Genomic DNA, 23,210 nt, shown 5'->3' with positions numbered 1-23,210 from the left:
GAAGCAGCAAGGGATCCTCCGTTCCCAGGAAGCCCGCGGTGGCTCGTGGTGGGCAGCTCGGTACATAAAAGACATGTAAAGGAAAGAGATCCTGAAGCTAGCCTTGGCTGCACCGGGTTTTGTGTTTTCATCTTCAAAGGCTGTGCTTCTTTTTCACAGGATCAAAAATCCACAAACAAATAAAGCTTAGAAAATTAGATGCGTATGGTAAGGTACTGAATTCCCTGGTAACATTCCCTCGCAGAGGGGTATTGATGAACACAAGCTCTTTGATAATTTTTTGTTACTGATGGTCGTTCCTGGTGTTCTGCTGTGCTGTTTTGTTGTCTTTACCCTGTGCTGTGTGCGAGTCCTTATTGTGAAAACCTACCTCACAGGTGCGCCTCTGCTTTGGGCAGGTTTAAGCAGCACAGTGACCGTGCTGTCCGTCTGGTTCAGAGAGGTCTCCTGGTCATACGCCGGCATTGAAGGAGCTGAGAAAAAAAACGAACAGAAAAAGGTTTTACTGCGCTGCAAAGTTCAGTTTTGGTCAACATCAAGTCACCTTGTACAGTGAGTCACCCAGCTCGACAGCAAATAGAAGAAAAGCAAAGCCAGTTTTCTTGCTTTTACATTGAGCACTTGCTGCCTTTTACCTTTATAGTGACATTTAATCATTACATGCAGCAATAACAGAGGAGGAAACATTTGCTGCTGTCACAAAGGAAAGTCTTCAAAGCATTGACAGGCTGCAGAAAGTAAGAAAAACTGCCAGCAAACCTCATGGTCATATCTGAAATCAAGTATTACAAATTGTCTTTGGTTAATCAGACATTTCTGCTAAATAACACTGAAATTTACCAATCACATAGCTGGTTCAGTGATAAAGGATATAAGGTATTCGAGCTCATGTATGTACAGTACGGTGGATTATACAGATAGATGTGAACGCATCCTTTGAGACAAAAGAATGACTTCAGAAAAGTAAAACCAGTGCTGTCTAACTTTGGTTGAGTTTGATTTTCCATTCACACATTTGGACACAAAGACCTCCAGCGGCGGTGAGTGGTACATTACTCATTCGGCATCATCCACACAATAACTGGCCATGCTGTTGACCCAGCTGACCTGAAATCTTGGTGGTGAACTGGGTGATGATAGGGGGGCCGTAGCCCTTGGCTGTGCTAGCGCGCAGGGTGAAGGAGTACGTGGAGCCTGGGTAGAGGCCTGTGAACATGTGGGTGGTCTCGTTGCCCAGCTTCACTACCTTCCCACTCTGGTTGGAGAGGTCCAGCTCAGGGTCAAAAGAGCTCACCGCCTTGTAGGAGATCTAGGAAGGAAGAAAATGAATATTCTGAGAGTGGCCTCTGGTACTAGTCTGCGCTCTGCTCTCTTCAGCTGAGGAGGATTTGTATTCGTTGAATGAAAACGTTTTATGTTGGAGGCATCCAAGTGGCTCGGCAAGCTCAAGCATTTTCTGAACTCGCTGTGTTGAGGTCTTCTATCCCACTCATGGTGGTGAGAGTTTTCCTAACTCTTTCCTCCCCTGAACTACTCCTGTGCTACCAAAAAACACAAAGCAGAACAACAACCGAAACACATGTGACCATATCATTATTTATATTGTTCTTCTTTGTGTGTGTCCTTCTGAACAGCCGGCTTAATTAGGACTACTTGTACTGTACAATCATCAGTCAAACATTCAATTGGTGCAGTTCTTCAGTTTATGAACAAAAACCAGCAAACTAACGACACTCCCACCAGCCTCACGTGCACTTTGTGTTAATAGCTAAATGTTAGCATGCTAATATGTTCAACTAAAATACACCTGCTTAACATCAGCATTGTGACCCTCAGCATATTAGCATGCTGACATTAGCATTTAGCCCAAAACGCCACCTGAGCACAGCCTCACAGGTGCAACTAACACGGCTGTAGACACTTAAACTTGGACAACATGAGGTCTTTATCATATTTTGCCTTTTTTTTCTTACTGATGCTTCATATTATCATACTATCCCCTTTGCTGCTGAACACTGCAAACTTCCCCACTTTGGGATTAATAAAGAACTTTCTTATCGTATCTTATACGATATAATATCAAATTATCTGACAAAATATTGGAAACACTTAGAGTATAATGTACAACCCTGATTCCAAACAAGTTGAGACGCTGTGTAAAACATAAATAAAAGAGAATGTGTGATAAATATAACGCTCCAAAAACACCTGTTTGGAACGTTCCACAGGTAAACAGGCTCATTGGTGACAGGTGATAGTATCATGATTGGGTGTGAAAGGGGCATCCTGGAAAGGCTCAGTCGTTCACAAGCGAGGTTGGAGCGAGGTTCAACAGTTTGTGGACACATGATTGGATAAAGGATATTACTGCATGAGCTCACTTTGTGAAACTGTTGTTGGTAAAGACAGTTTGTTCGCAACGATTTCATTTTGTTTTTGAGTCCCAACTTCTGAGCAGTCGGGGTTGTGGTCCAACACAAAGGTTTTAAATTGGTTTCTCTTTCTCCTCTGTACTTCTCAGAAAAGTCAAATGCCACAGAGCAATCTTTAAAAAGCCTTGTGTTGAGAAAACAAGCTCTTACTTCACGGCTTTATGCCAGCATTTCCAACATTAGTGAGGTACAAAAGGACTATGGAGAGGTGGCGTCTCATGACGGTGGTTAGATTCTGCCGTAAAAGCCTAAGAGTACCTAATATTTTTCAACCAAAGCTGCTGCAGGTTTGTGGTTTCAAGGAGAGAAGAAATGCACTTAATGTATTCCTTCTCCATTAATAAACACAGGGAGCTCTGGAGGGAAGCATTAAGGTGAGTGTTTTTGCTAATATCCATTTTGAATAACTGTAAAGTCCCACTTTAAGAAAATGCCTCTGCTCGTAAAGGAAAACCTCCATTATAATTCCAATTAAGGAACACAAAGGGAGTTAGGAGTGCTGCATAATTTGTGTCCATCAACTTTTGAAATGCTTCGAGGCCTTCTCATTTAGTCTTTGTCTGTGAAATGAGTCCGTGATGCCAAATCCTATATCATAACATTTCAGGGAGAGGAATTTGAAATGACTTGTCAAAACTGGGCACATGGACAGGTTTTTACAATTATAATGGAACTGACGGGAAAAATAATAGAGAACATTTGAGCAAATTAATTTGGGATTGCTTGTAACTATTACTCGATCTGATATATTCAGCTTTTTAAATCGTGTTGGTTTACATTTTTCTGTGTGAGGGAGGTAAATGTCAAATTTATGAAGCATTCATAAAACATAAACGCCTGTTTAATCTCTGGCACCTTCATTCGGGAAATAATGAAGAAAGCTAAATAACGGCTGGTGAGAGATGCTGTATATTCCTTCCTGTCATAAAATAAAATGGAGTGGAGCCGAAAACCCACCTAAACTCTGCTTAACATCCATTGGCAGACCAACAGTAAACATTAATAATCTACATTTTAGTCATCTGAAAAGGCTGCATGTTTTATAACAATAGCAGAACGGCTTTTAAGGGAAACAGCGTTACTTAAAAGTGCTTTTAGCTGTCTGAAAATGTACTTTTTCTAATAGCGTCTCTTTCCCTAAAAGGTAATGGGACGCACAACATCTACTTACCGCAGCATCATTATGATAAACATGATGCTACTTCACAATTCATTTGTATCGCTAAACACGGCTGCTGAGCGAAGAACGATTGGAAATCTGCTCTATACCTTTTAAAGAGACGAGGGCTCCTGTCTGTCTGAAGAGTTGCCAATGAGATGGCATTCGACGAGCTTGGTCAGAAAGGAATGGAGCTGAAATCTCTTTGATATCAGGTCTTGTCAGACGTATTTCACTTTGAGTCCTTTGATAATGTCAAATCAAAGCAAGGTCCTGACTTGTAAGAAGCAACTTCTGGGGAATGTCGGCAGAATATATTGTGGGTTACTTTCTTAAACCGGAGAGTCAGACTGTAGCACAGCGAGGGGAACACACCTGGAGCAAGCTGCTGGCTTTCTAGATTTTCCTCATCTGTCACCCTGTTTAAGATGAATATTAATGCTCCTTTTCACTCAAAAATAAGACCTGTGATTCTAGATAATGTAGGGGAAACTAGAGCTGCTCTTAATCATGTCTTATAACCACGTTGCTATACTGTAAAGGCCTCCCAGACAGAGGCAGAGAGAAGTAATTGCTGCAGTATGTGAGTATAATAGCCTGGAGTGGCTATTTTCTAAGTGAAACACATTTGCATCAACATAAATATGAGAGAACCTGAAAAAGCAGCAATGCAAACCATTTTCTCTAAATGCATTTACTTGTTCCATGAAATTTTAAAAAGATAAACAACTGAAACATGTTGCTCTAAAAGTGATTAAGTGTGCAGTAAACCTACTGTTGTAATGGACATTGTTTTCCTTCTCTCTGCCAGCACCTCTAAGTGCACGGGACACAACGCCGCACTACACACACTTGAATAAACAGGCCTTGTTATGATTCTTTAGGACTTTCCTGCCTTGACTGAAATGTCTTTGTGCCGCTGTGAGAATATCTATTTCATATTTCATTCGCCTCAGTCAGCTGACGGCATGGCAGCGGATGGAGCAGCCCCTGCGACGTCGCTGATTGCATCGCTTTTACTATTCAATCTGCTCTCCTCGTGTGAGAAACAGCCCTGCCAACGACTGCTAACCTCGTCAAAATATCAAGCGTGAGCAAGCGGTGACAAGAGGGAGAATCAACAGAGGAGAATCAATCTGTGGGAAAGGCTGGAGGATTACTTCCACCTTAAGCTGGTTAAGATCAATGTGTACATATATCGTGTGTGTGTGTGGAGACTGTTTCTATTATTCAAGACTCAATGCAGCTCCTGGACAAAGCTGGCAGGGGCTGTGTGGAGCCTTATGTCAACATTTGCTTGGCGCTGAATCGTGATACTTGCTCGAGGTGCGTTTCACAGAATGCATTTTCTTTAGAGGTCGCACATGTATTGAAGGACGGGAGACGGCGGCAGTTCGCAGTTGATTCTATCCGAGTTGAAAACATGAACAAGGGTGAGACACAAAGCACTTGGGTGCTTCATAAACGTTGTTAAATAAAGATGAGCATATTGTGGAAACCTTGGCTTGAGTGAGCCTAATAAATTGATTCAGGTTTAAGCTGTTCCACAACTATAATTTAGAGCTAAGCTGGCATAATAACTAATTAAAGCCATCCTGATGAATTCTGCCGTCAGCTGACTTTGCTCCCCTCGTCGGAGTGTCAAGTTGGACGTGAGTCCAGTAAATAAATTTGTTATTTAACTTTAACACGTCCAAGATGAAAATACAACTTTAAAAGGAGCCTACTTAAGTAATTTATGCGTAGGGAAAGATGGTTTATTTTATGATAAAGGGCTGAGCAGGAGGGACTTTGACGGAGTCATTTCATTGTCTGCTGCGTTCACATGGACTCAGACGGACGACAGATGGACAACAGCTTCTGGACGGCACAGGAAAAACACACAAACCGGCCGACGGGATGGCGGGATGTCAAAACTGAACATGCCTGACCGTATGCATGTGGATGTGTGTTTGTCTACTGCCTAGTGCAGTTATTCTGATAATGCATGTGGCTAAAAGTGCAGCTTTCTCTTAATATTCTCGTTAAACTTAATGTTAAATTCCAAAATGTACGGTCATCATTTATGTTTTCTCCTTGTGTGAGGGAGCTATGTAACATCCGTCTACCGGTCCAGGTTGATCTGAGAGAAAAGGTTTCCATGGTTACTTGGTCCAACCTTATTTAATCCAGTTTCGTGGCTTTCTTCAAAAACAGTCTGATTTACGGGAATGTGCCTGGTTTGACTGGTAATTCATGAAACACTGTACCTCTTTGTTGTGTGGACTGTCAGCAAACTAGCAGATGCACCCTAATTCCCAAACCCAAGCCCAACAAAACAAAGTGATTCACATGATAAAAAAAAAAAAAAAATCAGTCTGAGCATCTTCTCTGGCAGCACCACCGACCATCACACAGAAGGACTCAAAGAAGCTGCACACAATCCACAGAGAGGTGGGGGAGAAAAAGCAGATTAATACTGGAAGTCACGTGCTAACTACTCAAAAGGGTGACGGCTCTGGTGTTTGCTGTACCTCGTACTGGGTGATGATCCCGTAGGTCTGCGCTGGTTCTCTCCACTTCAGGATGATCTTCTCCTCATAGGCGCTGCCCTGAATGGACTCCAGAGGAACGGCCCCCGGCACTGTGGGAAATGATCACAGACACGTGTCTCAACACTGGCGACAGAGTGGTAATTTTCAAGGTGGAAGTACGTTTAAAAAAAGCGTGCACAGTAGCATTTCCACGGCTGCGTATTGTGCATGTGTTTGTCAAGTTAAAAAGCCGTCAATAAAAAGCTGAACGGCGGCAGCTCATCCTTTCTATTACCATTTAAGGTGTGCATTAAACAATCAATAAAAGAGCTTTTCAAGGACCTGCAGTACACAAATGGCCCTGAGCCAAAGTCAAACACACCTTAATAGGAATTTGTGAGATTATTTGAAGTCATTGTCACTCAAAACACACACCGTGATACATGTTTCGCAGCAAAACTGAACATTTTTGCACAGATAAAAATGTGTCGCAAACAAAGATGAACTAGCGACTAGTCACCTCGTGGGAATAGCGCGAATCTTAATCTTTCCGCAATGTTTACTTGTATTGCGACGCTGCCAAAGAGATCTAGTCCTTTAACCCCTCATGTGAATTGCTTTCATTCTGTAAGCGAAACAGAATGATGTGGAGACGTCTTTTTTTTTTTTTTTTTTTTTTCCCCAAGATTTATCTTCAAGAATGCAACTACAGCTACACCCTGTCTGTACACATGTTCCCATGAGACCCTAAACTCACAGATCCACAGACACGCAGCAGTCAGAGAGGGAGAAACAGTTGCCACTTTCAAGTTTCCAACCACAGATATCTGAGCCAGACATGACAAGACTCTCTTTTCGTCAGCTGAGCCTGTTTGTTATCTGGCGGCCGGGGTTCCTTGAGACTTCTATAGAGTTCATTTCCTGTGTCTGCTGAGGCAACACAGAAGATCTTTCATCTTTGAAGGAGGTGAAACAAGCGTACAACACAGAGGCTTGTTGGCTTGTTGTCTGACTCCTGTGCTCGAAAAGTATTTAGAAAATCCCAAACTTGTCCTTAGCGCGAGCTGTTTGTGATCAGGGGAGAATTATCCACCCATCCTAAAGATCAAAATGTCACAACTTTAACAATAAAGCACGTCTGCTGCAGAGAGCAGGCAATTATCCTCTAAACTGCCAGGTGAAATGAGGTAAAATGGTACAAAAATGGCTTCTGGAAGCTGCTTGCAACCGTTAATGACGACAAAAAAGTGAGATTTTTTTAGTTAGTTGCTCCTTTGGTTTGGATGTTTTGGAATTAGCAACTCTAAATTATTACAGATCATTAATTAATATTTCCACGAGCTTGATGTCACTCTTAAATTCTAGGCTACACTTCATTCTAACTCCCCTTTATATGCAGAAATAAACACTTAATGTACAACACATTATCTTGGAGTTGTGAGCAAATATATATACATAACATTGTGAGCTCTCCATTGTCTGAACGATCTGATCTGGGATCAGTTCAGCACCGTCTTGTGTCAAGCTTCCCAGGCAGGCCTGCATCACACTCACCATCCTCATCAGTCTGAACCTCCAGCTCTGTGCTCTCCATGACCCCCTCTGGATTGCGAAGCACCAGCTTGACACTGAGATTGGTGAAGGGCGTCAAGTTGTGGATGGTGTGCTGAGGATCGCGACTCTGGGTGTCATAGCACACCTCCTCGCGGGTCTCCTCCTTGCCGGCCACCCTGGAGCGGTACTGGACGGTCAGGTTGTAGCTGTGGCAGCGGGTCACATTGTAACCAAGAGGCTCCCAGCGCACTGTCACCTGCTTGGATTGGATGTCCACCACTTCTAGCCTCCGTGGGCCATGCATGGGCTCTGGCGGGATGGACAGAGAGGAGAGTGTGAGCATACATCAAGATAATCAATTAGGCCATATGAAAGGGCAGGTAGTGCAAGATAGTTTCAATAAAATCAAGGAAATTACGGAGGTCTATGCCAGGGCACAGAGAAGGCGGTGTTCCTTTGGGTCAAAGAAAATCTACTAGTAGATTTTTCATAACACTTGAGACCCAGTCAATACTTTTTTCATATTGAAATACCGTTTCCTCTGTTTGGAATTCATATTTCCAGAAAATATTTGAAAATTTCAAAGCCTCGGCCTGATACTGAGCATTGCCACATCCCATCACCGTTGCTAACTCGGTCTCACAGCAGCTGCACACACCAAGACACCACAGGTCTGTTGGTGGAAGCCCTCAGCAGGAGGTGTATCATCCCTTCAGAGCGTGCCGTTCCTCTGCTCCTTCTACCTTGTCCTCTGCCTTTTCCTCTCTCTTTTCCATCTCGCCCAGTGGCGGTCAGCTATTAGCACCACACTGATACAGAGTCAGCCGGCCTGTCAATCCAGGCAGGACACAACCCCCGCTGCCATCCTATCACCTCTAATCACATACACTGTGTCTCGCTGCCTTTTCTCTTCTACTTTCTCCATTTTCTCCTCTCTCTCTCTCCTTCTTTCTTTCTGGTCTCCCTCCATTCCCCGTCTCTATTTCCTCTCTTTTCCTGTGGCTCCCCCGTTTCTATTTCCCGCTCTCTCTTCATTTTTCCTCATCTCCTCTCTCTGCTTTCCCCGTCTATTTTCCCCTCTCACTCCCCCCCCCCCTCTCTATGCCTCTCCTACCTACGGGAGGAAAGCAGCCCAAGCACAAGGTAATGGGATCAATTTCCATTCCAGGTTAAATTCGCAGTCCATTTCTCTGGAACTTAACACTTTACCACCTATTAGGAAGAGCCAGGGCTCAATTTCCCCGTTCCCCAGGAGACACAGTCCAGCAATTCAGAGGCAGCCACGGCAGCCATGTTTAACATTCTGGAGGTGCACGGGGGGAGACTGGACTGGAGCTCCGGCATGCTGTTCATTTCTACAGGCTGTACAAAGGACATGACAAACAAGCAAGAATACACCAACAACACAGTTTACACAGTTTGAATGTACAAATTTTATTTTTGGTCCTACGTTTTGTGGACACCTATGGAAAGACAATGTCCCACTGATCAAGTTTTGCTGAGAATCCTTTAAAAATGGACAGGAAGAATTAACGATGAGACCAAGTTCTGTGTAGCGCCAGAGAAAAGCTGCAAGACTTCAGGAAATTAGGTTGTGACATGTGACATGGCAGAAGCATGTGCAGGTGAGAGAGGATAACGCAAGAAGAAACACGGCGAGAGAAAATAAAGGCGCCTGCTGGTTGAACGAAAGATGGAACATTTTCAGATCTCACAAGGAGAAACAACGGATGTGATCTCTCCTGTGCTTTCACAGAGCAGATGAAATAGCATTAGAAGGACCTGAAGGAGGCAGAGGAAAAGCTGTTGAAGACAGATGGGGAAGGGGATATCAGTGTGCAGCATGCAATACATGAGGCACACACAAAGGGCTACAGCTGAAAAAATATGTCTGAAAAACAGAAAAGCGTCTTTCCGAAAGGAAAAAAAACGCAATTATCTTCTCTTTAAGCAGGATTTGTCACTATGTATCTGCAGAGTGCAACAAACCACTGAAATCCTTGACAGAGCATGTATAACTATCTGATTTTATAAGAATTTACAAAGGCTGAAGGAAATATAGACATTTCTAACTTGCTGAATGCTGTGCATTATAGCTTGCATTGAAGTGCTTAATATCTTTCTGCGATGCTGTGCCAGAGTACTCCATTGAACGTGTGCCATCTTCGATTAAGGATCTGACCTCTGGTGTTAGCTGAAGATGTGAAAGAAATGGTAAACTTTAGTGGAGGCCGGTATGTCAGACATCTACGTTCAAAGACATTATCTACAGAGTCAAACATTCAGTGTAACAGACAATAAGTGAGCTGACTCCTCTCTACTAGCAAACTACAGTATGGGGCTAAATGTAATAATTCCTCAAGTTCTGCCATTTTAAACAAATGTAATAAGAGAGAAAAAAAGAGAGACTCTAACACAGGACTGGCGAGAATTGGCGAAGAAAACAGGCCTCTTCAAATAGGTTGCAATGTTGGGAAAGCCATCCAGAAAATAGAAGTTTAAACCCCTTTATTTGCGGAACTATCTGTTGGCCGCACTCAGTAGGCAACGGTTACACTAAAAGCACAGAGAATTGCAGGGTGGCCAGGCACAGAAATCAAATTAAACCAGATGCTCTCAAAGTGACAAATGCACCAAAGTGTGAATCTCAAGCAGACGTGCACGAGCGGCTGGGAGGAAGTCTCATTTCTGGAGCGTTCAAGGAGAATGTCACACTTCCATCTTTGTGGAACATCATAGATTATGTCCACTGCACCCTAATTCTGGCCAATGGAGAGATGCCAACAAGAATGGGCACCGCTTGTGAAAAATAAATTGTGGGGGGAAATAGCCCATGCCAAATAAAGAGGAAGGAAAAATGAAATAAGAGGAATCAATTATCTTTTCATATATACATTTAAATTCTGCTTTTTGGCATGTAGGAAGAACATTACACATTTTTGCTTGTGTGCCAACGGTGATAGGACAGCTATATAAAGAAACACTGGCCATTTAGCTGACAGCTCTTAGGACTATTCTACAGCCTCTCCCTGGAGTTTTGTTGAGAAAAGGCTAATTGTTTGTTGCCCCATTGGCTCCCTGTAGTGCAAATGCCAGCTGTCTGAGGGAGGCTGTAAAATGTGACGATCTGTGGCGGACGCCCAATCACAACTTGTACCCCATGACTCAGAATGACATCATCTGTTTTCATGAACAACAAGGTGCCTCATCCATTTTCAGAGGCTGGTCATGGTTGACTTTGAAGAAAGAGGAAAGAGAAAAAGAAAAACACCCCGTACCCTCCTCCCCGACTTAATCTGAAATGAACGGGTCACGCCGAAAGGCTGATATCCTTTATAAATCCCTCCGTGCATAGATGGAGGCTATGCAGCCGTTTTCAAACAGGCCCATAGGCCCATGAATGACAGCTGATGAGATGAGCCTATTACCCCAGTCTGCTGTGACTGCTAGTTTAGTTTTATTGACTGAGCAGTAAGAGGCTCAGTATCAAAAGCACAAGCACAAATCACAACAAGGAATAACAGGGCTATCTCTTGAAAGCCACAGCATTTTTTTTTTTTTTTTTTTTTTTAACAATTCTCACAAGCTATCACACACTGAGGGCGACATTGGGGTGAAAGTACTGAAAATATGACTCTAATATCTCTCCAGTATGGCAGATATTTCTAGTGGAATAGAGTTATAATAATGGCTATGAAAGCATCCCTTGGAGCAGGAAATTGCTGAGGTCTATCTTATGCCAGGGCACACAGAATGAGCTCCAGCGAGAGCCAGATTGGTATTCCAAGCGGTGGACAAATTATCACCTGCCCCACACTCGCCGATGTAATTGAATAATTTGAATTTGACATTTACATAGAACTATTAGTGATTTTTTTTTTTGTCATTACAGTGTGACATTTAAATAATGTTTTTAGAAATTATCAGCACATTATTGCCTCTTGTTAATTCGGATGGGCCCTGCGTACACGCGACTGCAGCTGAAGCGATAACACGATTTCCCAAAACATGAAACAAAAACAACAAATAACCGCATGTTGCAGCCGTCTGTCCTAGAGGGGGTTTCAAATGGTGCACTTAGCCCCTGGGTAGAGCGAGACATTAGTCCTGGATGAAAGGAAGCAAATTGGGCATGTCCGGAGCACAGCCACTTTACTGCGAGACAAGTGTGTGTGGGTGTATGAGCGGGGACGGGGTGTGTTTTCGAGCGTGTTTACGGTCTTACGCGAGTGTCCGTGAGCCTGTACAGCGGCACAGATCTGGTTCCTCAGCATCTTACTGGCTATATGTACAGAAGAACGATTTACTTATCAGATCTTCCTCGGGCTTTGCAGCGCACGAGTCATTCAGAAAGCCAGGATCTTTATCAGATCCACATCGATTAAGAGCAGAAAAGCCTGGTGCTGGCGTAGACTTCCATCTCCCTGCTCAGCAAACAGAACCAGGAGGGGGGTCGGGGGGAGAAAAGACTACTTCCCCAATGATTAGAAACCACCGTCAAGTCAATGTGGCTCCTGAGCCTGGCTGCTATCTCATCAGGATGAAACGGCGCTCCGGTTGAGGAGGAGGAGGAGAAGGAGGAGGAGGAGGGGGGAGCCTTGTTGTTTGCAGATGAAAAAAAAGGAGAGAGAGAAATGCCTCGACTTTCAGAGGATGGCATGTAGACTGTCGGATTCCGTGCTGGAGAATGTCAGCCGGGGCTTGTCACACACAGGCGCCTTCGTTGTAGACAGTACCAAAACAACATGACAACGGCGAAGATTAAATCCTGGTCAGAGGGCTGTTTTCATGTAAAGTGTTCCATTCTAGGCAGCGAGGCCTGGCATTGCCATCACTTATCTCTCCATTGCTGTGTGTTATTCACTCTGTTCTGTTTGAGCTGGGCGGGCTGGGAGGCGAGCACATTTGTTTGCCGCTTTCTATTACATCTCAGTGATAGCACTGAGGCCATTGAGGTAATGACATGGGTTTTACACTTAGGAAATCATTTTCATATCCCGCAGAAGCGAGCCGTAATGATAGCTTTTGATAACCGACAATCAAAGCTCCATCACCCTCCTAGAGTGCTCCTCTATGCAATCCTCTGGAGGAAGAGAGAGAGAGGAGGGAGGGCGTTAAGAGGCAGAGATGGAGGGAGTCAATGTGTGGGTGGATGGGTGGGTGGGGGGGACTGGAGAAAGAAAGCTAAGACAGAGGAAGGGGGAGGGCAGAAGTGCCAAGGTTTTTGTTGCCATCGAATGCAACAAGTCAAATCAGGCCTTGGGGTTGACGTGTGTACACATGTTATAATTGATAGCACTTTAAAGGCACCGTACACGGACCTCTTGTGTTCTAACATCGCCCTCTACACCCATTACAAAGTCAGAGACAAATGCCCACGTGTTCAGGACACACACACACACACAGTCTTTGCCCATACACCTTGGAGGCGTGGATAATCACAAGGATTTATTGAATGGTGCTGGTCGCTCCTCACTCTATCAAGTCCTTCTTTATAGGCCTCATGATAAATGAGACTGCCATGATGGGTGAGGATGAGGGGCGGAGGGGCCTACAGCACGCTGGATCGAATTGAAACCACAGAATGAGCCCCAGCGCTGGGCCTGGCTGGACTGCCACCTTGTCTGATGAACCCCCTGAAGCTGCAGGGGTGGAGATGAATGGGTGAATGCCTTCCTTCTCACAGCACTGAATAAAAAGGTAGAGCGAGAGCGTGAGAGGGAAAGTAAGATACATCTCACCAGCACAGGAGGATGATGCATGACAAGATCAAGTCTGTCAAGTCAAACCAAGACCGTGCCTGTCTTTGTTCATGATGGACCACCCTATTGTATGCTGCCCTGAAGAAACAAGCTCCGCTGTGTGAGTACAGAAACTGAGAACATGTATTCTGAAGTGTTTATCATTTTGTGTGATTTTATGGCTACAGCTGTAGTCTGCAATGTCTGAGAGTCCAGTTATGCTGGAACGGAACTAGTTCATACGAGTTCATGCGTCCATGTCGGGAATCAGAAGTGTCTGTAGTTGTTCTGAACGGCCACTTGAAGGATAAGTGACAAGCCAGCCATCATAGAAAGGGGGAGATGCAATATCGTTCAAATATGTGGATAACAGTGCACATTTTCAGACAGTTTCTCCTTGAAGGCATTCAAGCTGTTGCACTAAGTTGTTCGCATGAAAAGTGACAGAAATAGTTGTGTCAAGAATGAAAGAGAGCTTGAGAGAGAAGTTCAAACCCTGCTTGCTTTCTCATCTCCAAGCAGCTGCCAATCACGGCCTGAAGTGGGTGTAAATGTCAGAAATGGTCGGACATGGCCGCCCCTAATCCGATGTCGGAAAGGTGCGGGGGGGAGGGGGTTTCCGAAGCTATTCGACCATACGACAGGCACTTCTGAAGAAGCGTACTGTGCTGGCAGCTTAGCGCTTTGAACCCCATAGGTCATTTTTGCTTCATTCCCTTTCTTATAGCTCGACTTTCTGGTGCTTAAACTGATCGCTCTGACAAATCTGCACTAAAGAAAGTCATGTTGTATTAGCTGGGACCAGTTCCTGTTTACAGTTTATCTATGGATGCACAGACAGCAATCGGTGACAGTCTTCTTTGCCTGACCTCTAAACCTGTATTTATCCTCAATGGACATCAGAGAAAAGGTTCTGCAGAATCCAGTAGTATACGTATAATACATGTGTGCTCCTGCTTTATGACACTGGGAAGAGGAGTGCAATTTTTGATGGAGAATGAAACAATCTGGTGCTTGGGGTTTAAACAGACAAAGAGCAGTAGACACCATGCCAGTCACACCATGCATACATCCACTGGCATGCCTGATAATCCATATATTACACTGTACATTCGCATGGAATCAGTAATTCCATGAATTAATAATGGTTACTTACTTGGATCATGTGTTGCAACATACTGGTCAGTGCAGTAGTTTAGAGGCCACTAAAGCTAAAAGGGGTTCTGCGGTTTATTCGTCATGATAGTGGCATTTAGTGGGGCTGAGATGAAGTAAGCACTGTGCTGCAGAGTACAGTAGTATTCAAAGCACTTGAGGTGACATCGTCATTGCTAAAGACTTCTGCGCAAGACGCAAATAAGCTCTTTTTGCTTTGCTTCACCTGCAGCTGCAAGTCATAAAAAGTTACACCCGTCAATTGCGGTATCTAAGAATTTGATTTAAAATATAGAAATAGTATAAATAACAGGGTATAAAATGTCAGTCTTTTCTATCACTGAACATTTAGAGGGATTAAAAAAAAACAACTCTAGCAAGTGATCGTCAGGGGCAAAAGGTGGAGGGAAGCGCGAGTCCACCGACCGGATGAAAACAAATGGACAGCCAGTTGATGGAAAGAGCAGAGGCAGCGGAGGTGGAACTGGTTAAATCAATCTTTCATTTCGTTTCCACCAATATGCTGCGCGGTGATTGGGGTCAGAGTGACAGGTAGAATGACCCCCTCCTTCCCCATCTGTCTTAACACATACACATGCCCACACATCCATCCCCACTATCAGACCAGGCTTTTGTCTTTTGTGTTCGGGTTCCTGGGGAAAATGCCTGTGGTTACGGCTTACAAACGGGAAGAACACAAGCCCTCATTTACCGACTGGGACGCAATCTCTACAGGACCAGTGGGAGGTTACCAAGGTGATTCCTCAACTTCAACACTCCCCAGATGGCCCGTGTGGCACTGCCATTTGTCGCCAAAATCCTGCATGTGTCGCGCTCGACTCAGGGTGTTACCCAGAGTGTAAATCAAAGTGAAGCGCTTGACTTTGTAAAATGGCTGCTGCGTTTTCTGAGCCACCTACTTTGGAGATATATGAGATCTGAGATCGAGCTATCTAGGTGGGGGAATACAGGATATAAATCGCTGTCTTCCTGACATTTCTGTCCTTTCGTTGAGGAGGAGACGCACAAATGTTCTTGAGTTAGAGTTATACATGCAGACTGAATGAGTGCTTGCTTGACGCCTAGCAAGGGGAATGGGACATCTATAATTCAGCAAAAGGATGGAGAAAATCTGTGACAAAAATTACAGCAGATAGGCCATGAATAATTAAACATGAAGAATAGAAACATTTAAAGACCTTGAGAAGCATTTCAGTTCAAATTTAAAAACAGCAGAAAAAAAAGGATATTGCCAAGCCCGACTAAACTACAGCCATTTATCGCTCTCCTGAGGCTTACGAGTTGGGGTTGCAAACAACCTCGATGATAATTGTTTGTGAGGAGCTGAAGAGGCAGCTCCACAATAAGAAGAGACTAAGTTTACAAGGATGTCACTGGAGTTTCGTCTGCGCACATCTGTTCTCAGTGTCTCAATTTCGTCGTGTTTGGGAAAATAGATGGATGGAGTGATGGAGATGAGGGAAAAAATAATAATGCCATAAATGCAGAGTCTTTCTCATTCCGTGTCTCGCTCCTTTCTAAAGGTAGTTGTTTGAAGACGTGTCCTTGAGAGGAACACAATTTGCCTTTTGAGAAGCCAATAGAACACAATTCGCCATTCTACTTCCAACTGCCGGTGATAAAAAGACTTGTATTGTGGTCCTCCTATAACCTTCCTGCACACCACAAACTCAATCTACCCTGTTTTCTCCGACTGACAAAAGAACACAAATTCAATGGGCCTCAAACTGAGGCTTTTCATTCGCCTCGCTGCAGACAATATACCAACCCTATAGGTCACATGTCTGCGAGCTATTGTAGGTGACGAACCAGACCAATGTTATCTGAGATGGTGAGGTGAAGAGGCTTTCTACTCTTGCCCTGAGGCATCAATAGCATTAATTAGACACATCAAACCTTGCAAACAATTTCTTTTCCTTTAAGACCCACAGAGACAGATCTGCGCAATCTCAGCTGCAGGAAAAATAAAGCAGCCATCATAAAGGGTTAGACCTTTCTAAGGCAATTTGCCCTGTAGACATGCATGAAGCTGCAGCGGGGAAAAATAGCAGTTATACCTGACAGATCATCCTTCTACCTTTGTTAATAAAATGTCAAGGTTTAGTTACACAAGAATTGGCAAGGTGAAATATCCTGACTCGGTTAAGTGCGACTGGAAATAACATAAGCTGATGGAGCTAATCTCATCAGCAGACAAATAACAGCATCCCGAAACTTGAGAACTACGCACCTTTTCAGCAAACAGAATATGTTGTCTACCTGTATCTCTATCCTTGGACTTACAGCGATGCAGAAACCTTCCTACTGTGCTTTGTTCATTTTTATCTATGCAGTTTCAGTGCAGATACAAGGATATAAACAATCAATTCCTCCTGGAGGAAAGGTCAATGACACCACCGTTCACAACGTCTGGACAGTGGAGAGTTTCGGTGTATTGCGAGTTCAACAGAGGTGAAAACTGACCTGTGAGTTTGCAAGAACTTAAACCAAAACTGGACACGAATTCCTTCAAACGAATCGGAATATCTGCAGACTTTACTCGAGCGGCGCTGAGCTCTAGCTGTCCTTACAGTAAGTCATGTCATTATATCCTCTTGTCTATCAAAGTGAATGGTTTCTTGACAAATTAAGAATGCAATGGGAAAAAAGGTCTTTTATGCTGTCGACTGCACTTTTTTTGACAGCAGAACAATGGCAGGAAAAGGAAGGACATAAACCTACGTAAATCAGTCTCACCATTATTCATTACTTTGTAAGGTTTAAAAGGGAAGATGAAAGGAAAGGTTGATTTTTCAGTGAGTGGCGTTGACAGACGGTTAACTGTGCTGCTTGTATGATTCTCAGCATGCCCATCATGTGCATGTAAGAGGGTACCATTCTTTTTTCTTTCCCTGAGTTTGTGTGCGATTCACAGGCTTTAAAGTCTGGCAGTGATTCTTCAGACAGGATTTGTATGGATAGTACAGATCTCCACAGGAGCGCTTTGATAGTTGACTTCATGTTTCTTGTTCTATTTAGAATAACTTCCACGTGGTACACTGCACTAAGTCTGCACTGCTCACTCCTGATGCCGTTGAGCCCATACGCATTTGCCAAGTGACACGATGTACAGACGGACTGTTTCAAGGTTAATGCTAGGCGCGGTGAATATTCCCCAGTTTTACAAAGCTAACCTCTCTTACCTTTGTCTGCTGTTCATCCTTAGCAAGAGAGATTCTGCCAATGCTCTACATTTTCTGTGCATGTTATTCATTTATTCTATTTAGTGTTGCAGTGCACACAGTAAAACTAGCTTTTCACTGAAAATTGATCTGGTTTGTATATCTACACAAAGAGCAGAATTTCCTTTTTAAGCACCTTATTTCAATTTCATGGAAAGAAGTTAGGACTGGAAAAAATCTCTTCTCAGCTTCAACCTTAATATGCAACAGGATATGAGGCTCTAAGTTGTAGTAGCATCTTAGAAATGGTTGACCCCTTCCACTGGTGAGCAACATTAAATGCCTGCATTTTCTGAACTCATTAATATTCTGCGGGCCAGACGGGAAGATTTGGTGGGTGGGATGTGGCCCGCAGGCCCCCAGTTGATGATCACTGATGTAAAGGTTTGCAGGAGTTTTATAAATGTGAAAGGGCGTGCTGGAAAATCGATTTTAAATTCACTGCAGCAACATTCACAGAAGAAGATTTGTTATGTTCCTGCACCAATGCCACCAATACAAAGCACTGTACTTGGCAAATGAAGTAGCATCTGAACACTGCCCTCGTTATTATTTGCCTCAAAACAGACCTGGTCTTTCACAAATTAACCAGGAGGCTAAATGCAAATAACCATCCTTGGTGTGGGTGAACATAATTGCGCAGCTCCTCCCCACTCTCCACTATTATAAACGAGCGTTTAAGCAAGGGCTGAGCCCTGATTAACGCTGATTCCTCTGTGTTTAATAGCACTCAGTGAAACAGAATGGCAAAGTAAAAACAAACAGATGAGGCTACTCCCACGTGGTACCGGAGCGCAGATGGAGACAACTTATAGACTGAGATGTGGAGCTGGCAGAGGCTGGAGTCTGAGCAGGTGTTTGGACCCAGCATGGACATCATGTACTGCCATTTTTAAGCAAAAGCCATGGGGTGGAGATGAGACACACAGGACAGACTGTTCTTCTACCATGGAAACTACGAGATTATCTCTGCTGCATCAGACACAAGCGCTGGGTGGAAAACATGCATGTGCACCTCTTATTCTGGCTCAAGCAACTTCAGATGGTTTTAAAATAATTAATAATAGTTGAATGATTCAGACATTGTTATCAGAATAACTGTTTGACTGAAGTAATAAAACGTTCGAATTGTTTGCCTGTAAGGTGGAGAGATACCATGTTCAAAATGCGTCGGTGAGCGCCTCAACCCGAAGCAGGGAGCGATGCGAAGATTGAAAAGCTCCAGCGAAGGCTCTTCCACACAGATTTAAAATACAACTCAGGCTGCAGAGGAGTAGTTGTTTAAGGCTTACTTATCTGCCGTCCTAGTGTGGGCTGGAAATGGTTTCTCTGTGTGAGATGGTCTCTCAATAGTGTTGCTGAATTCCAGAGCCCCCCGCTGTGATCCTAGGGCACCACCTGATAATACAGTGTCTTCCTTCAAGTAGCACTTACCAAGCGAGAGACGGAGAACTCTGAAGTGGTAAACAACTTCACAGACATAAATTTCACATTTACCAAATGTTTCCCTCTTTCACCTCAAAATGTTTTGTGAGAAATTTTGGCCGGTAGGAAAATGAGAAAATAACAAATGTTAACAAGTTGTGAAATTCGACATCGACGGTCCAAAGACACGAGGATGTGCAAAGGCAAAATGTTGTTTGAATCACTCTGCAAACCCTTGAAACCCACAAATAATCCCCTTGAGCAATCACAGAGCCTTGGATAAGACATTCTTTTGATGTTCACTAGGAAAGTAATGGAAGTGCTTCATGGGAAAGAAAACCGTCCAAGGCTACCCGTTTCCTCCTCCTGCCTCCGAATTGAATTGGTGACGTCCTTGCATTATACATTTCCCATTTTACACAAGATTGAATTAAAACATCCTTTGTCATCAGAAACATTGCTAGGTTTGCGAAGTGACCAAGGCAAAGCTATGAATAATTATGTGAGAGACAGAGCTCCAGAGTGGCCACAGATTTTCATTAGCGCCTCCAGACAGCAGTGCAGGGAGAAGGGGAGCGAGTCTTTGGGCCTGTCTGTATCAACAGTGATGTATCACACAGCCCTGTGAGTCTTAACCGTTCAATTAGGAGCTCTGCTGAGGCCCAGCCTGTCAGTGGGAAAGACCAGCAGAGAGCCGGACAAGATCAAGAGCTGCTTCCTCAAACACACTTCAGGAGCCGGGGCCATCAATCTCCCTGACTGTGACCGGCAGGGTTGCCAAGGGGCAGGACCCCCGCAGAAGCCGGGCCTGGCTCAGACGCTGCGCAGGTAGGGCCATTCATCCCTATCAGCCAGACTAAAAATGAATAAGCTCATGACCTTCACAGTGGGGAGAGGGGGTTACACCCTGGGCAGGGCGGGGAGAAAAATCTCATTTTCATCAGCATTTCTCTGGACACCAAACAGCATTAGCCTGGGAAAATGCTGAGGCTAGGTTTGTTTTGTTCCCCGAGTTGGCATCCTAGTACAGCATGGGAATTTGGCTGGTTAATGTTGTGAGAAGGGCAATTTGTACAACATCATCAGGCATTCTCAAAGTGTTTATGTACACGTTTGAGTTTGAATGCCCACAGTACAGCAGCAACATAATGATCCAAATTTAAGGTGGCACTCTGCTTCACACATGATATCAATCTGTGTTGCTGATGAATTAGGAAGCTTGAAGGGACTTTGGAATGAGAATTAAGCTGAATAAACAAGTAGTTATAAAGCTAACCATGTGGCAGGGCAGTTACCAGCTCTATGTCTGGAGCCAACTATAAATCATATCAATTATGGTGACAAACAGCTGTTCCAAATAACAAGAGTTTACTTAAACTTGTTGTTTTGTTGTTGTTATGATCAGTTTTTTCTATTACATACAATGTGGTGAAAGGTATGCACGGCTATAACTATTCCAGGTGCTCACTGTTGAATACATTATTTAGATAAGAGACAATTTATGTCCAGATGTCAAAAATCTTAATGAAGATCTATTGGTGGAAACAATGAAAACACAAAGGGCATTGTCTACGATAGAAAACTAATTACCTACGTATAAGGGCAATGATATATGTTGGGTCATTATGAGCTGGAGTTATTTGCTTCAAATGCTGTGTGGCTTTAGGAAAACACAATGGAGCTCCACCAACAATGGAGCCCTGATGGATATTTATTGTACGCAGGGGGTGATTTGTAAAAATAGGAATCTTTTTGAAACGTTTTGTTTGTAAAACTAAATAAGGGATGGCACAAACTCTAATACATCACGCCTAAGGCAGTAATTATAATATGATTTTAAAAAAAATGCTGAATGAATGGACTGCTTGAACTGCTTTGACCACTCTTTTTCACAGGAGTGTTACAAATTCCAGTATCTCTCTCCCACCATTTAATCAAGTGGAGCACTTTTATTCTATGTTGTATGAGACAGTCATTGTGTTGGAGCCGTGCAACGTGCTGACAATGAAAGAGAGCCTCTTTTTAGTGCTGTTAACTGTAACAGACATGCTGTCCTTATTTTTAGATACGCAGGACCTATTGGCACTGGGCTGCAGCTGTAGCTGTTGGGCATTTCAATATGCGGGTCTATGGTGATTGACTCACTTTTGGAGCCTGCCTCAAGAGGCCATTTGAGGAACTGCAGCTTTTGGCACTTGTGCATCAGCTTCGTTTTCCAGTCCTGGTGGTTGATATTTGAGTACACGTGCCAAATCAGTGGCATGCATGTGAAATAAAGTGCTGTAATTTTAAAAGCTGCACCCGCTGCTGTAAATAAATTCTTTATAGCAGCTGTTTGTGTCTGTGTTTTAGGGGTTTTACAGATACAAGATACAAATGAATGAATTCATTTAGTTTTATTTTTTTCCCTACGTTGGTTTTTGTTTCTATCATCTTCATTTCCTGGTTCAAACACCCAGTCTTGAACAAATGTAAATTATTCTGTAACAGACACGAAAAGCTCCAAATATGAAATGCTGCTCTTCCCTGGGCATCGTCTTTGATGTGGAACTGACAGGTCATTAATTATCAAGCTAGAGTTGAGAGGGCTACTTGCCAACGCCTGTGTTGTTTTGCAGTGTCTGTTACTGGACTAATTTGACTGGATCTACAGTAAGAAAAAACGTGTGTGTGAAACTTTACCGTTAACTTCACACAACTTACACACACACGAACAACATGATGTATGAATGGTTTTTAAGCCTGTTCATGTGACACCGTGACACAACATAATGGATCATTTCCTGAAATTCCCAGTGGTGCTCTGTAAGTAATGGTATTTTTGGTCTCACCAGCACATTTGGTCCTGGCCCTCAGCGGGGGTCCGGGGGCTCCGGTGCCTCCCTCCAGAGGTCTGGTCAGCAGAACGCTGATCTCGTACTCTGTGTCGGGGTCCAGGTGGCCGATCTTGTGTGTGGTCTTGTCTACAGGCTGCAGGTCGTACATGGTGCCGGACACTGTGCGGTACTCCACCTCCCTGTCGATGATTGGACCGTCCCCATTGATGCTGTTGGCGTTCAGCTGGATCCAAAGGTAGGTGGCGCCAACAGCAGTTAGCTGAGGTGGTGCAATTGGCACTGGGGGCTCTAGGGAAATAAAAAGTTTGATAGTTTGGTTATCTAATCAAACAATAATGGTGAAGTGATGGAAAGTCTTGACAGTAGAGAAAACATGTATTTTTAATTTGTGTAAACTGCTCTGACATTCTAATAAATAAATAAATAATTGTGGATAAATGCCTGCACCAAGCAAACAAAATTCTAAAAAATCCAATTTCTTCTTTTAAACAATCAACCACATGAAAACCTTCTTGAAGCACATTAAGAGTATCTTCATGTTTTTCAATAATCGAGGTATATAAGAAGACCCACGTAACAATCAATAGCTCCAGGTTGGTGAGGACTCTCATCATCAGCAGACTAAAGACACCAAGACCTTGGCAAACGATGCTCCTATTGAACAACATATTGATTTCAATCAGAGGACTTCTATGGAAAAGCCTCTGATAATTGACAACTATTGTAGTTGTCATCTCTCTTGTGTGATTCAGGAGCTGCTTTAATCTCTCGACTTGTGACTGTTGTGGAATTTTGCTGTTCTGCTAAAAGCTGAAAATCACTGCTGGTCTGAAACACAACTCGGCAGTACGTTAACTACGTCAGCTGTTCTCACTATTACAACACAGTTCAGCAGCTTATTATTTCAGTTGTCATGTTCAGATATTGTAATAACCAATTCATGTTTTTGGCAGCGAACGTCTTCCAAATGCAAATATTCTGTCTGACACGCTGAAGAAAAATGGAATCCAGTCGGCTTTACTTCTCCACAGAAACACACCTGTAAACACAAAAGAGCTGCATATAAATGGGATTTGTAGGAAATGCAGTTCAGGTGTGTCCTCTGTGCACTAGGTGCTGGTTTTGCATTCTCACTATTTTTACACAGTTTAA

At 43.5% G+C, this 23,210-nt stretch overlaps 1 protein-coding gene across 8 annotated transcripts in view; it reads right to left on the bottom strand.

Annotated features, from left to right (window-relative positions):
• The window catches only part of LOC143328808 (receptor-type tyrosine-protein phosphatase mu), a 150,221-nt gene that overhangs the window by 64,640 nt on the left and 62,371 nt on the right, over positions 1-23,210 (bottom strand). For all 8 annotated transcript variants that reach the window (XM_076744141.1, XM_076744144.1, XM_076744142.1 and 5 more), the window contains 5 exons: positions 22,053-22,346; positions 7,659-7,967; positions 6,105-6,214; positions 1,108-1,309; positions 371-473 (listed from right to left, as the gene is read on the bottom strand). In XM_076744141.1, the coding sequence (XP_076600256.1) occupies positions 371-473; positions 1,108-1,309; positions 6,105-6,214; positions 7,659-7,967; positions 22,053-22,346 (1,018 nt within the window). The remainder of the gene's footprint in view (positions 1-370; positions 474-1,107; positions 1,310-6,104; positions 6,215-7,658; positions 7,968-22,052; positions 22,347-23,210) is intronic.

The sequence above is a fragment of the Chaetodon auriga genome, chromosome 12 (assembly GCF_051107435.1).
Source record: "Chaetodon auriga isolate fChaAug3 chromosome 12, fChaAug3.hap1, whole genome shotgun sequence".
Taxonomy (NCBI): domain Eukaryota; kingdom Metazoa; phylum Chordata; class Actinopteri; order Chaetodontiformes; family Chaetodontidae; genus Chaetodon; species Chaetodon auriga.
This window is presented reverse-complemented; position numbering and strand designations above follow the sequence as displayed.